General features: G+C 40.5%; 2 protein-coding genes across 4 annotated transcripts in view; one reads left to right on the forward strand and one right to left on the reverse strand.

The window, feature by feature from the left end:
- SLC9A6 (solute carrier family 9 member A6) overlaps window positions 1-11911 on the forward strand; it is a 63058-nt gene that overhangs the window by 9061 nt on the left and 42086 nt on the right. For all 3 annotated transcript variants that reach the window (XM_017514151.2, XM_017514148.2, XM_017514150.2), the window contains 5 exons: window positions 592-791; window positions 3366-3443; window positions 3720-3796; window positions 4534-4646; window positions 8000-8105. In XM_017514151.2, the coding sequence (XP_017369640.1) occupies window positions 592-791; window positions 3366-3443; window positions 3720-3796; window positions 4534-4646; window positions 8000-8105 (574 nt within the window). The remainder of the gene's footprint in view (window positions 1-591; window positions 792-3365; window positions 3444-3719; window positions 3797-4533; window positions 4647-7999; window positions 8106-11911) is intronic.
- Window positions 9592-10497, reverse strand: LOC108292971 (40S ribosomal protein S2-like). Its single transcript, XM_037733333.1, has one exon. It carries the CDS (start codon window positions 10480-10482, stop codon window positions 9634-9636), a length of 849 nt encoding a protein of 282 aa, XP_037589261.1. The 5' UTR covers window positions 10483-10497; the 3' UTR covers window positions 9592-9633.

Consider the following 11911-nt stretch of genomic DNA (forward strand, 5'->3'; position numbering starts at 1 on the left):
GGTTCAAGCAATTCTTGCACCTCAGCCTCTTGAGTAGCTGGGATTACAGGTGCCTGCCACCATGCCTGGCTGATTTTTTGTATTTTAGTAGAGGTGGAGTTTTGCCATGTTGCCCAGGCTAGTCTCAAACTCCTGAGCTCTCAGGCAGTCTGCCCGTCTCAGCCTCCCAAAGTGCTACGTTTACAGGCGTGAACCACTGCTCCCGGCCAGAAAACAGATTTCTGACATGATTGCACTGCCGAGTTGGGACACCTTGGAGCATATTCTGTCTACAGATGATTTGAAGATATTTTCTCCTTTTGTTACCTCCCTCATTACTTATTTAAATATTGATCTAGAAATGCAGGGATCTGTGCTGTTGCCTAGGGAATATTTTTCTCTCCTGTTTCACTGGATTATATGAAGATTGGGCTGTTGGTTGTATGAATTTAGTAAGACTTTAAAATGTAACTGCATTTCATCTAAAAACCAGTTCTGAGCTACAGGGAACTATCTACCATAAGAGATTTTCTCTTACCCGTAGTTATGCATGGGATACAAAAGAAATGATCTCTGTTGGCAAGAAGAGCTTACATTGTTCTTTTATTCCAGGTCTTTTGGTGGGCCTTGTGCTTCGGTATGGCATTCACGTTCCAAGTGATGTAAATAATGTTACGCTGAGCTGTGAAGTGCAGTCAAGTCCAACTACCTTACTGGTAAATGTTAGCGGAAAATTTTATGAGTATACGCTGAAAGGAGAGATTAGTTCACATGAACTCAATAATGTTCAAGATAATGAAATGCTTAGAAAGGTAAGTTCTTAAAGGAAATCTTTGAATTAATTTATTTTTGTGTGTGTCTAACAGCAGAATGATTCAGGAGAAAATAAGTAATGAATTTTAAATGATATTTAAAATAATGAGTCTTTTAAAATGAGGTAAAACCTCAATTAACAAACGTAATATGTAAGGAAATGGAGATGCCTGTGCGACTCATTTTCTGATTGAGGCTAAGTAGTATGACTCTTTTTGTTTTACTCTGGGTTGTTTACAGCTTGTGATAAATGGAGACTGGGATTGAGTTAAGCAGAATCTATAAGCGTTTCTTTCCATTTGCAGATGGTCCTTACAGTTTTATTTTTATTTATTTATTTTTCTGAGACAAAGTCTGACTCTGTCGTCTAGGCTGGAGTGCAGTGGCGCCGTCTTCACTTATTGCAGCCTCTGCCTTCTGGGTTCAAGCAGTACTCCTGCCTTAGCCTCCCGAGTAGCTGGATTATAGGCTGCCACCACTACTCCCGGCTAATTTTTGTATTTTTTAGTAGAGACGGGTTCCACCATGTTGGGCAGGCTGGTCTCTAGCTCCTGACCCCAAGTGATCCCCCCGTCTCGACCTCCCAAAGTGTTGGGATTACAGGTGTGAGCCACCACGCCCGGCAGGTCCTGATAGTTTTATAGTACTTTAGCACACTGAATTTATTTGATAATTCCTAAAATACTCTATTAATATTTCTTTGAATTCTTTCTTGCCTTGCTTGTATTCTATACTGATCACAATGTAATATTTCTTTGATTCACAATCTGGCACAACTTCAGCGGCCCTAAGTGTGAGTCTGAGTTATTGTACCATGCTGTGCATAAAGCTTTATGTTCAAGTTTGAGTTGCAATTGTACTGACTCCCAGGCATCCCTGGAGCTGCTTTCTCCTGTCTCCCTCATAGTTTCTATCATGACGTTTCTCAGTGCCACTTCGCTCATGTCTCTTTGTTTTCTCTACCCTTTACTGTTTGCCTTCACTTCTGTCTGCTGCATTGGCAGGACTTGACTTTTTTTTTTTTTTTTTTTTGAAATCAGGGTTTTATTCTGTCACCCAGGCTGGAGTTATGTGGCACAATCTCAGCTCCCTGCCACCTCCACCTCCCAGGCTCAGGTGACCCTCCAACCTCAGCCTCCTGAGTAGCTAGGACTACAGGCATGTGCCACTATACGTGGCTAATTTTTGTATTTTTAGTAGAGTTGGGGTTTCGCCATGTTGTCCAGCCTGGTCTCAAACTCCTGGGCTCAAGCGAACCACCCACTCCAGCCTCCTGAAGTGCTAGGAGTACAGGCAGGACTTGACTTTTTAGCTACCTGATTGTGTTTCTGACCATCTTTAATGCTTTTAAAATTTCATATGAACTTGAGGTTTACCTTGCAGCAAGAGTTCTTTCCACCTGTGGAACATTCCAATTCCTTAAAAGTTCTAGTAAATGAAGTTTTAGCATGGATATGTGTATAGTTGCTTTGTGTTCATGTCACATTCTACTGCAGCCTTATGAACAGAAGGGGACATTTGCATTTTTATGGTGACTAGGTCTTAAAATGAGTGGGCTGTCAGAAGTAGAAATCTGGGTCGTACAGAAACAGTGCAGTGGCGTGATCTCAGCTCCTCTGCCCCCCAGATTCAAGCAATTCTCCTGTCTCAGCCTCCTGGGTAGTGCAGATTACAGGCATGCACCACCATGCCCGGCTAATTTTGTATTTTTAGTAGAGATAGGGGTTCGCCATGTCAGTCAGGCTGATCTTGAACTCCTGGCCTCAGTTGATCCACCTGCCTCAGCCTCCCAAAGTGCTGGGCATACAGGCATGAGCCACTGTACCCAGCTGGGTTTCTTTTATTTAAAGCAAAAATAATGTTCATGCTTTCTCTTACTTTTTAAATTTTTTTTTTGAGATGAAGTCTCACTCTGTTACCCAGGCTGGAGGGCAGTGGTGCGATCTTGGCTCACTGCAACCTCCGCCTCCGAAGTTCAAGTGATTCTCTTGCCTCAGCCTCCCGAGTAGCTTGGATTATAGGGATGTGCCACCACACCCGGCTAATTTTTGTATTTTTAGTAGAGATGGAGTTTCACCATGTTGGTCAGGCTGTTGTTGAACTCCTGACATCAGGTGATCTGCCCATCTTGGCCTCCCAAAGTGCTGGGATTACAGATTATAGTGAGTCACTGTGCCCGGCCCTATTTTTAATTTCTTTGTCTCTTGGAGATGGAGTTGTAATCTGTCGCCCAGGCTGGAGAGCAGTGGCGAAATTTTGGCTCACTGCAGCCTCTGCTTCCCGGGTTCAAGCAATTCTCCTGCTTCAGCCTCCCAAAACATTTTTTTAATAGCATAGTATTTTAATACACTTTCTGCAGATAGGGCTTAACTGATTGTTCCAGTGCTGTCTCCTGGTAGTTTGGTTGAGAAGTAGAACAGAAGCTATCCTATGTGAAATATTTTTAAGTTAACACAGTGATGTTCTTGCCTTGAGTCATTTAACGTTTAATTGTTTTTTTCTTTTTGATCATTTGGTAATGGAATATGAAGTCTTCTAGGGAACTGATCTAAAATAACGCTTTATTTTAACAGGTTACTTTTGATCCAGAAGTATTTTTCAACATATTACTTCCTCCTATCATATTTTACGCAGGTTATAGCCTAAAAAGGGTAAGTCCTTTTGTCTTTCATATACTTTGAACAACCTTAAACTCGGTGGGCTTTGTAATATTTGACACTTCAGAAATGGGCTGTTCTGTCCAGATTCCCCTCCTTTCTCCTCTCCTTATTCTTTTTAGATGCTGAAATTTACACCTGTACAAGAATGCTTTCTCTTATTTATCCTTGCAAATAATGGATTTAATATTAGCATAGCATAGAAAACCTTTTCTTTTTCTAATAACTGGTAAGTATTCTAACACAGTGTAACTTTTTTTTTTTTGTCAGAGACATTTCTTTCGAAATCTCGGGTCTATCCTAGCATACGCTTTTCTTGGAACAGCAATTTCTTGTTTCGTTATTGGGTAAGTATTTGAAACTTAAAATACTTTGTAGCCGACGACTTCTCACTTGATGAACTTCTCCAGGCAGGAACGAGATCCTCCGGTGCTATGCTTCTAGCACTACACCCTAGGATTCGGGTATGGCTGATGGAAGGTGGCGGAGGCTCTGGGGAGTTTCCTGGGAGAGCCCTCCTCTGAAAAGAATGAGTCTTGAGAGGAATAGTGTGAGGATGGGGATGGAGCAGAGGTGAGAGGGTCATGCTGAGATTTCATCCTTACTCCTCTTCCTGTAGCCATATAGCTAAGTCCTGTCGGTGATAGTAGACTGTGTGCCACTCATTGGGGCCCTTGGCGAGAGATCCTCCTTTTATCCAAATTGCATTTTACAGTAACTCGTTTTCACCTACATGGAAACTTCTATTGGCATGGGGACAAATAAATCACATTTGGAATGGTCCTACAACAATTTAGCTTTAGAGGAAAAAAAAAATACTTTGTAGCCTTCAAATTATAATTTTAAAATAATATATTGTTAATTTATGCAGTGTTATATTCTTGATGAGGTCTAAAGACTTTTGCAGTATTCACATAGGTAATAAGTTGTTTGAATTTTCCTTAAGGCCAAGGTATTACCATATTTCAATGACATGAATTAAATTTGGGATTAGTCACAAAGTGCTACAGTAAACCAATCTTCTTATTCTTACTGTATCCTAATTTTTTTAACAGTTGATTTTTTTCTAAAAAACATTGAACAGGTCAATAATGTATGGCTGTGTAACACTGATGAAGGTAACTGGACAACTGGCAGGAGATTTTTACTTTACAGATTGCCTTCTGTTTGGTGCCATTGTATCAGCAACTGATCCAGGTATGTTTTATGTGAATGGAGTTTACGTATTTGAAGTACATTGTTTTGCAGTCAAATACATGTGGGTTTTTCTTTCTTTGAGGTGTAGAATTCATGATTAGGTACTTCCTTAGTGCTATACTTTCTAACTGGGGAGGAAAAAATAAAATTCATGATTCCTTTTGGCTTCAGCACAAATTTGTTTTTTTTTTCTTTACTCTTTTAAATTACATTTGCCTATTACTGATCTACAAGTTGATGCTGTTTCAATAAGGACTATAAGATATTTTCTTCAGAAATTCATGTTGGTCTTTATCCCTAGTGATTGGGCACAGAAGAATATGAACTAGATTATAGATGAGGTTAAATGGGTAATAATTACATATTTCCTTTCAAGCTTTTAGAAAACCAGTTCCCTAAAAGTCTTTCTGTTTCTGTTCACCTATGTGCATTTAACAGTAAGAAAAAATGTTTTAAAAAGATTGTTAGAAGGCAGTTGTGTTAATACAGGTATGATTTGGAGTCATTGGAGAACTTTAATATACAAAAGAACTGTGTTTATAAAATTGGCTTGATGATGATTATACAGTTGCCTGTTTAATGTTAACACAGCTTGTTCCCCTGTGCTTTTAGTGTCAGATATTCTAAAAGTTGTATTCCAGAATGAATTTAATTGTACTGAGTTAAGTTTTAGTTTTCCTGATACGGTACGGCATTGGTAAACTTAACAGCTACATTCAAGTTAGGAATTTGGAGAAGATATGGAATGGAAAGGTTGGGGTAGGAACACAGACTGATGTTTTTGAGGAGGATGGACGTTTTCTTTCAGCATGCTTTAAGACTTTCGTTGAAGCTTGTTTTGTTTTACTTTTTTTTTTTTTGTGACAGAGTCTCGCTCTGTCTCCAGGCTAGAGTGCAGTGCCATGATCTCAGCTCACTGCAACCTCTACCTCCCGGGTTCAAGCCATTCTCCTGCCTCAGCCTTCCGAGTAGCTGGGACTACAGGCATGCGCCACCATGCCCAGCTAAATTTTTTTGTATTTTTAGTAGAGATGGGGTTTCACCATGTTGGCCAGGATGTTGTTTTACCTTTTAACCTTGTAAGTTAATCATCTTTAATTGTCATCCAGCACAATTAAAGATAGGATCCTAAGGTTATTTCTGAATTCCTGTGTTACTCTGATAACACAGGGCCTTATGGGAAGGAGAAAAATTTGTTCAATACTCTGCGAGAGATTATTTTGACTGGGCACAGTGGCTCATGCCTATGAATACCAGTGCTTTGGGAGGCCGAGGCAGTAGGATTACTTGAGACTAGGAGTTTGGGACCAGCCTAGGCAACATAGCAACACCTTGTCTCTACAAAAAAACGAAAAGAAAAAAAATTAGCTGAGCATGGGGATGTGTGCCTGTAGTCCTAGCTACTTGGGAGGCTGAGGTGGGAGGACTACTTGAACCTAGGAGTTTGAGGCTGCAGTGAGCTGCAATGAGGCTGCAGTCTCTTTCTTTTTTTTGAGACGGAGTTTCACTCTTGTTACCCAGGCTGGAGTGCAATGGCGCGATCTCGGCTCACCGCAACCTCCACCTCCTGGGCTCAGGCAATTCTCCTGCCTCAACCTCCTGAGTAGCTGGGATTACAGGCACGCGCCACCATGCCCAGCTAATGTTTTGTATTTTTAGTAGAGACGGGGTTTCACCATGTTGACCAGGATGGTCTCGATCTCTTGACCTCGTGATCCACCCGCCTCGGCCTCCCAAAGTGCTGGGATTACAGGCTTGAGCCACCGCGCCCGGCAAGGCTGCAGTCTCACTCGGCCTGGGTGACGTGTGAGACCCTGTCTCAAAAAAAAAAAAAGATTTTAGAAGATTAGTTAGAGGGCCATTTTACAGCGACATTTGTGTAGTTTAGCATTTTTAAAACTGGAAATTAAATTGCTTCCCTAAAGACCACCAAGGCTGTCCTCTTATTGTTTGTAGCTACTCCCATTATCAACATGAAGATAGGATGGTTTTTGCAAGGAGCCAGTAGACTCTGGTTTCTGTGTCCTTTCATTATAAGCAAGCTTCTCAACTTTTCAAATCCTATGAGAAATCTGAGTCCATTGGCTTGGCTACATTATTTCAACTTTCTGGTTTTGTTTGGTAGGACTATTGTAGGCACTTGCCCCATTTCGGCTATTTTGCCATTGTTAACTTGCTCTTACAAGGGTGAGCTATGGGTTCTGTCTTCGAAATTCTACGCTATTGCTCCACGCTCCTTCTCCCCCTCTCTTGGTGAGCTTTGGTATCAGTATATTCCAGCTGCAATGCTTTGTAGTAGAAACTATAGCTTTTAAAATATGCTGGACATGGTGGCTCATGTCTTTAATCCCAGTGACTCAGGAGGCTCAGGCAGGAGGATCACTTGAACCTTAGGGTTAGAGGCTGCAGTGAGCTGTGATTGTGCCACTCCATCCTGAGTCACAAAGCAAAACCCCATCTCTAAAAAAATAAAAAATTTTAAATAAATTTAAGATGCAAGTTTCTTGTTTTTATGATTGGCATTTGAAAAGGTTCTCTCACCTCTGGTTACATTAATCTTCCATGTCTGCTTGGGTTTATTTAGTGAGTTATGTGATTTAGTAATTAAAGTTATAATGTAACTTCAATCTCATCTGATTTTCTAAGCTTTCTCATATAATTACTTCCCTAAAAGGAGGATTTGTTCTTTTTTTTAATTTTATTTTTCTTTAAGATGGAGTCTTGCTCTGTTGCCAGGCTGGAGTGCAGTGGCGTGATCGCGGCCCACTGCAACCTCCGCCTCCTGGGTTCAAGCGATCCTCCTGCCTTAGCCCAGGAGGTGGAGGTTGCAGTGGGCCGAGATCATGACAATCATAAAAACAAGAAACTTGCCTTTCCTACTGTCTTTGCTAAACCTGTGTGCATGCAATTTGTAAGTCAAGTACAAGTGAGTTGTAAGGCCCCGAGAAACAAATGAAGTTTGCAACATTAGATTCTTTTCATAATATTCTTCTCCATTAAAGATTTATAACTACCTGGTCTATAAGAAATTCTGAATATATTCTTTATGGGGAAAAAATGTACAAGACGTGATTATTAACATTTGCATGAAGAATATAGGCCAACTCAGTTCTTCAAGGTTACTTTCAGCCATTTTTAAGAGAGAGAAAGGAGAAGTTTGTACAGGTACACAATTAGAAAAAAAAATGTTTATATAAAATTATAGGGTCTTTGATATGGTAAAAGAATGTTTATTAGGATTGAATTCCAGGAAGAAGAAATGAATTTCTAAATAATTCTTATAGTCATCTACTGAGGAGAATATGTTATATTTGTAATGTCTAAGTATTTCTCTGGCTCTTTTTCCTTGCTAGTGACTGTTCTTGCTATATTCCACGAGCTTCAAGTTGATGTTGAACTCTATGCACTTCTTTTTGGTGAAAGTGTCCTCAATGATGCTGTTGCCATAGTGCTGTCCTCGTAAGTATTTGTTTTCTTACTATATTCTGAATATTAAGTGTGAGGGTACTTGGAACTGAATGTCACTTATTGAATAAAGCACATTATGAATGGAAACATTTGGAAGAATGAGGCATTTTTTACCCTCTTGAAGAAATCTATATTTTATAACTAAATTGGAAAACTCAGGGAAGAAAAAATATGTACTGCCACCACCGAAAGACAATTACTGTAAACATTCTAGAACATTTTCTTTTCCTTTTTCTGTGTATGATATTTTTACATATTTGTGATTGTAGTGTCTACATAATTTTGTATTTGGTTTTAACATTATAACATGAGCATTTTGTTTTTTTAAATTAGATTTAATATTTTCTTTTTCTTTCTTTCTTTTTTTTTTTTTTTTTTTTGGAGACAAAAGTGTCACTCTATCACGAAGGCTAGAGTGAAGTGGTGCAATCTCAGCTCACTGCAACCTCCGCCTCCAAGGTTCAAGCTATTCCCCTGCCTCAGCCTCCTGAGTAGCTTGGACTACAGGCACCTGCCACCACACCCAGCTAATTTTTGTATTTTGGTAGAGACGGGGTTTCACCATGTTGCCCAGGCTGGTCTTCTGACCTCAGATGATCCACCTGCCTTGCCCTCCCAAAGTGCTGGGATTACAGGCATGAGCCACCATGCCCAGCCTTAATTTTTTCTGGATACATAATATATTCACATGGCTCATAAATCAAAACCATGTAAAAAGTTATACACAGAAAAGTCACACTCTTACACACCTGTCCTCATCCACCTGTCCCCCAGTTCCTTGTAGATAACATTCTTATTAGTTTCTTATGTATTTTAGTATTTCTTTATTCAAATGCAAGTACAATTGTGAATAAATAGTCTTATTTGCCTCTCATTTCTTACTTTTAAAGTCACATACTGTATATGTTCTCTTACATAAATATCTTCTGGAGAACTTTGCATATCAAAAGAGTGAGTGTTCTCATTCTTTGTTTGCAGCTATATAGTATTCCATGAGTGAACTGCATTATTGTTTATTTGCTCAGTCTCCTGTTGTCAGACACTTGAAGGGTTTTTAATCCTTTGCTGTCCCAAATGGTGCTGCAGTGATTACCTTGAACTTACCTTGTTTTATACATGCATAGGCATATTGGTATGCTGAATGCCTCAAAGTGAGATTGGCAGGTAGGTTAAAGGGTAAATCCATTTGTAATTTTGTTTGGCATTGTTAAATTGCTCATCACAGGGATTGTACCACTTTGCAATTTAACTGTGAAATTACAGGTCTGTTTCCTCACAGTTTCACCAGCAGAATATTTGTTAAACTTTTATGTTTTTGCTAACTTGATAACTGAGAAATATCTCATTGTAGCTTAATTTGTGTTTCTCTAACATAATCATTTCAAAACAGTTTTAATCTTCAGAAGTGTTAAATGATACATATTATAGTTATTTAATTACATATTATATTACTTATAACAATTTATTTATTTATTTATTTTGCAATGTTAATTCACTTTATTTTTCTTGTATAAAAACCCTATGTTGTAGCCACAGCTGGAGCTTGGGTCCTCTGCACAGAGACTCTGGTGTGGGTCTTGACGAGGTGGTCCATGAATTCCTGATAGGGAGACTTGGTGAATACAGTCTCCTTCCACAGATCGGGGGTCAGGTAGCTGTAAGTCTTAGAGATGGCATCAAACGTGGCCTTGGCGAAGTTGCCCAAGGTGGCAGTGCAGCCCCTAGCTGAGGTGTAGCAGTCATCGATACCAGTCATCATAAGCAGCTTCTTGGGCACAGGTGCTGAGACAATGCCAGTGCCCCTTGGCGCAGGGATGAGGCGCACCAGCAGAGAGCCACAGCGGCCTGTCACCTTGCAAGGGACAGTATGGGGCTTGCCGATCTTGTTCCCCCAGTAGCCTCTGCGCACGGGGACAATGGAGAGCTTGGCCAGGATGATGGCTCCACGGATGGCAGTGGCCACCTCCTTGGAACACTTAACACCCAGACCAACGTGACCATTGTAGTCCCCAATAGCAACAAACGCCTTGAACCTGGTGCGCTGGCCAGCACGGGTCTGCTTCTGCACCGGCATAATCTTCAAAACCTCATCCTTGAGAGAGGCCCCCAGGAAAAAGTCAATGATTTCAGATTCCTTGATGGGCAGAGAGAAGAGATAGATCTCCTCCAGAGATTTAATCTTCATGTCTTTGACCAGGCGGCCCAACTTGGTGACAGGCATCCACTCCTTATTCTCGGCTTTGCCTCCGCGAGCTCCGCGGCCGCGTCCCCGGCACCGGATACCACTGCCGAAACCTCCGCGGAAGCCACCGCAGTTCCCCATCCCAGGGCCCCCGGGGCCTCCAGGCGCACCGGAGTCATCCGCCATTTGGTGTTTTATCGGAGAAGAGCTACTTATAACAATTTAATTGCAAGCAACTATTTAATAAGCAATATTTTTAATTATAGAAGGTACTATACATGTTACTGTCAGGTATGTGCAGTTTGAAGAATGAGTCTAAACCTCTGAGGAATTCAATCCTGCCTACCTACTGTTTTCTTTTGAGACAGAGTCTCACTCTGTTGCCCAGGCTGGAATGCAGTGACATGATATTGGCTCACTGCAACTTCCACCTCCCAGGTTTAAGCGATTCTTCCGCCTCAGCCTCGCAAGTAGCTGGGACTACAGGCATGCACCACCACGCCTGGCTAATTTTTGTATATTTAGTAGAGACGGGTTTCACCATGTTGGCCAGGCTGGTCTTGAACTCCTGACCTCAGGTGATCCACCCACCTTGGCCTCCCAAAGTGCTGGGATTACAGGCGTGAGCCACCACACCTGGCCCCTGCCTATCTACTCTTATTAAGCAAGTATCTAACTCTATGGGCAGTTGGCTTTACTTCATACCAGAACCTTGTGTGAGAGAAAAGTAAGAGCCCTTCACATTTTCTCTTTATTTTTATTTTCTTAATTTCCACATTTTTAGTTATGAAAGAGTAAAATATCACTGGCACTGGTTTGCATAGCCTGCTTTCCCCCTTTGTCTTCTGCAAAGTTGGAAATTATTTCTAGGATGTAACATTAATTCCTTAAATGCTATGTATTAAGATACACACAAAAAAACATATCCTTTTTTGTGAATGCAATGTATGTAAATGTTACTCCCCCCACACCAAATTTATTGCCAGGTTTTTTTTTGCAGCTGTCTGCCACTAATATAAATTTAACTTGAGAAATAAAACCTAAAGGCTGTAACTAATATTGATAGTGAACTTTAGCACCGCCAATGATGATAAGTACAGAATAAGAGTTTTATATTATTTGAGGTAAGGGAGAAATGGATAGCGTGGTTATAAAAAATCTTATAAAAAATGAATCAACAAAGATTGTTGAAGTTTCCAGTACATAGGTACATGAGAGATTAGCAGCACTACTAAGTGAAGAGAACAGGTACAGGCAGTCACTTTTAGCAATTCCCTATCCTAGACTGTTCTACTGTTCAGTCATCTTACTAGTAACTGTTGTCTTATCATTGCCCTAATGGATTAAGAGTTAAAAAATCTCTGTCTTATCTTGAACTGATGTGCCCTGTGCCTTCGTTTTTCCCATTAATAAAATAGCCTGTTTCCTGCATCTTTAGAAACAGTTGATTAGTGTTAAAGGAAAAGATAAAAACCCTCACTGAAAGATTTTGAACTTGGGGTTAAAAATAACCTATTTCCTGCAACGTCTGAATAGCTGATTCATGTGAAAGGGGGCAAAACATCGTTGAAAGATTTTCATCTTGGGGGTGTACATACCAGCATTGGTGAAGAAT

Source organism: Cebus imitator, unplaced genomic scaffold (assembly GCF_001604975.1).
Source record: "Cebus imitator isolate Cc_AM_T3 unplaced genomic scaffold, Cebus_imitator-1.0 Scaffold517, whole genome shotgun sequence".
Taxonomy (NCBI): domain Eukaryota; kingdom Metazoa; phylum Chordata; class Mammalia; order Primates; family Cebidae; genus Cebus; species Cebus imitator.

Bases quoted from the DNA above. Each gene is read 5' to 3' on its own strand.
- LOC108292971 (XM_037733333.1), bottom strand. From the start codon at position 10,482: ATGGCGGATGACTCCGGTGCGCCTGGAGGCCCCGGGGGCCCTGGGATG.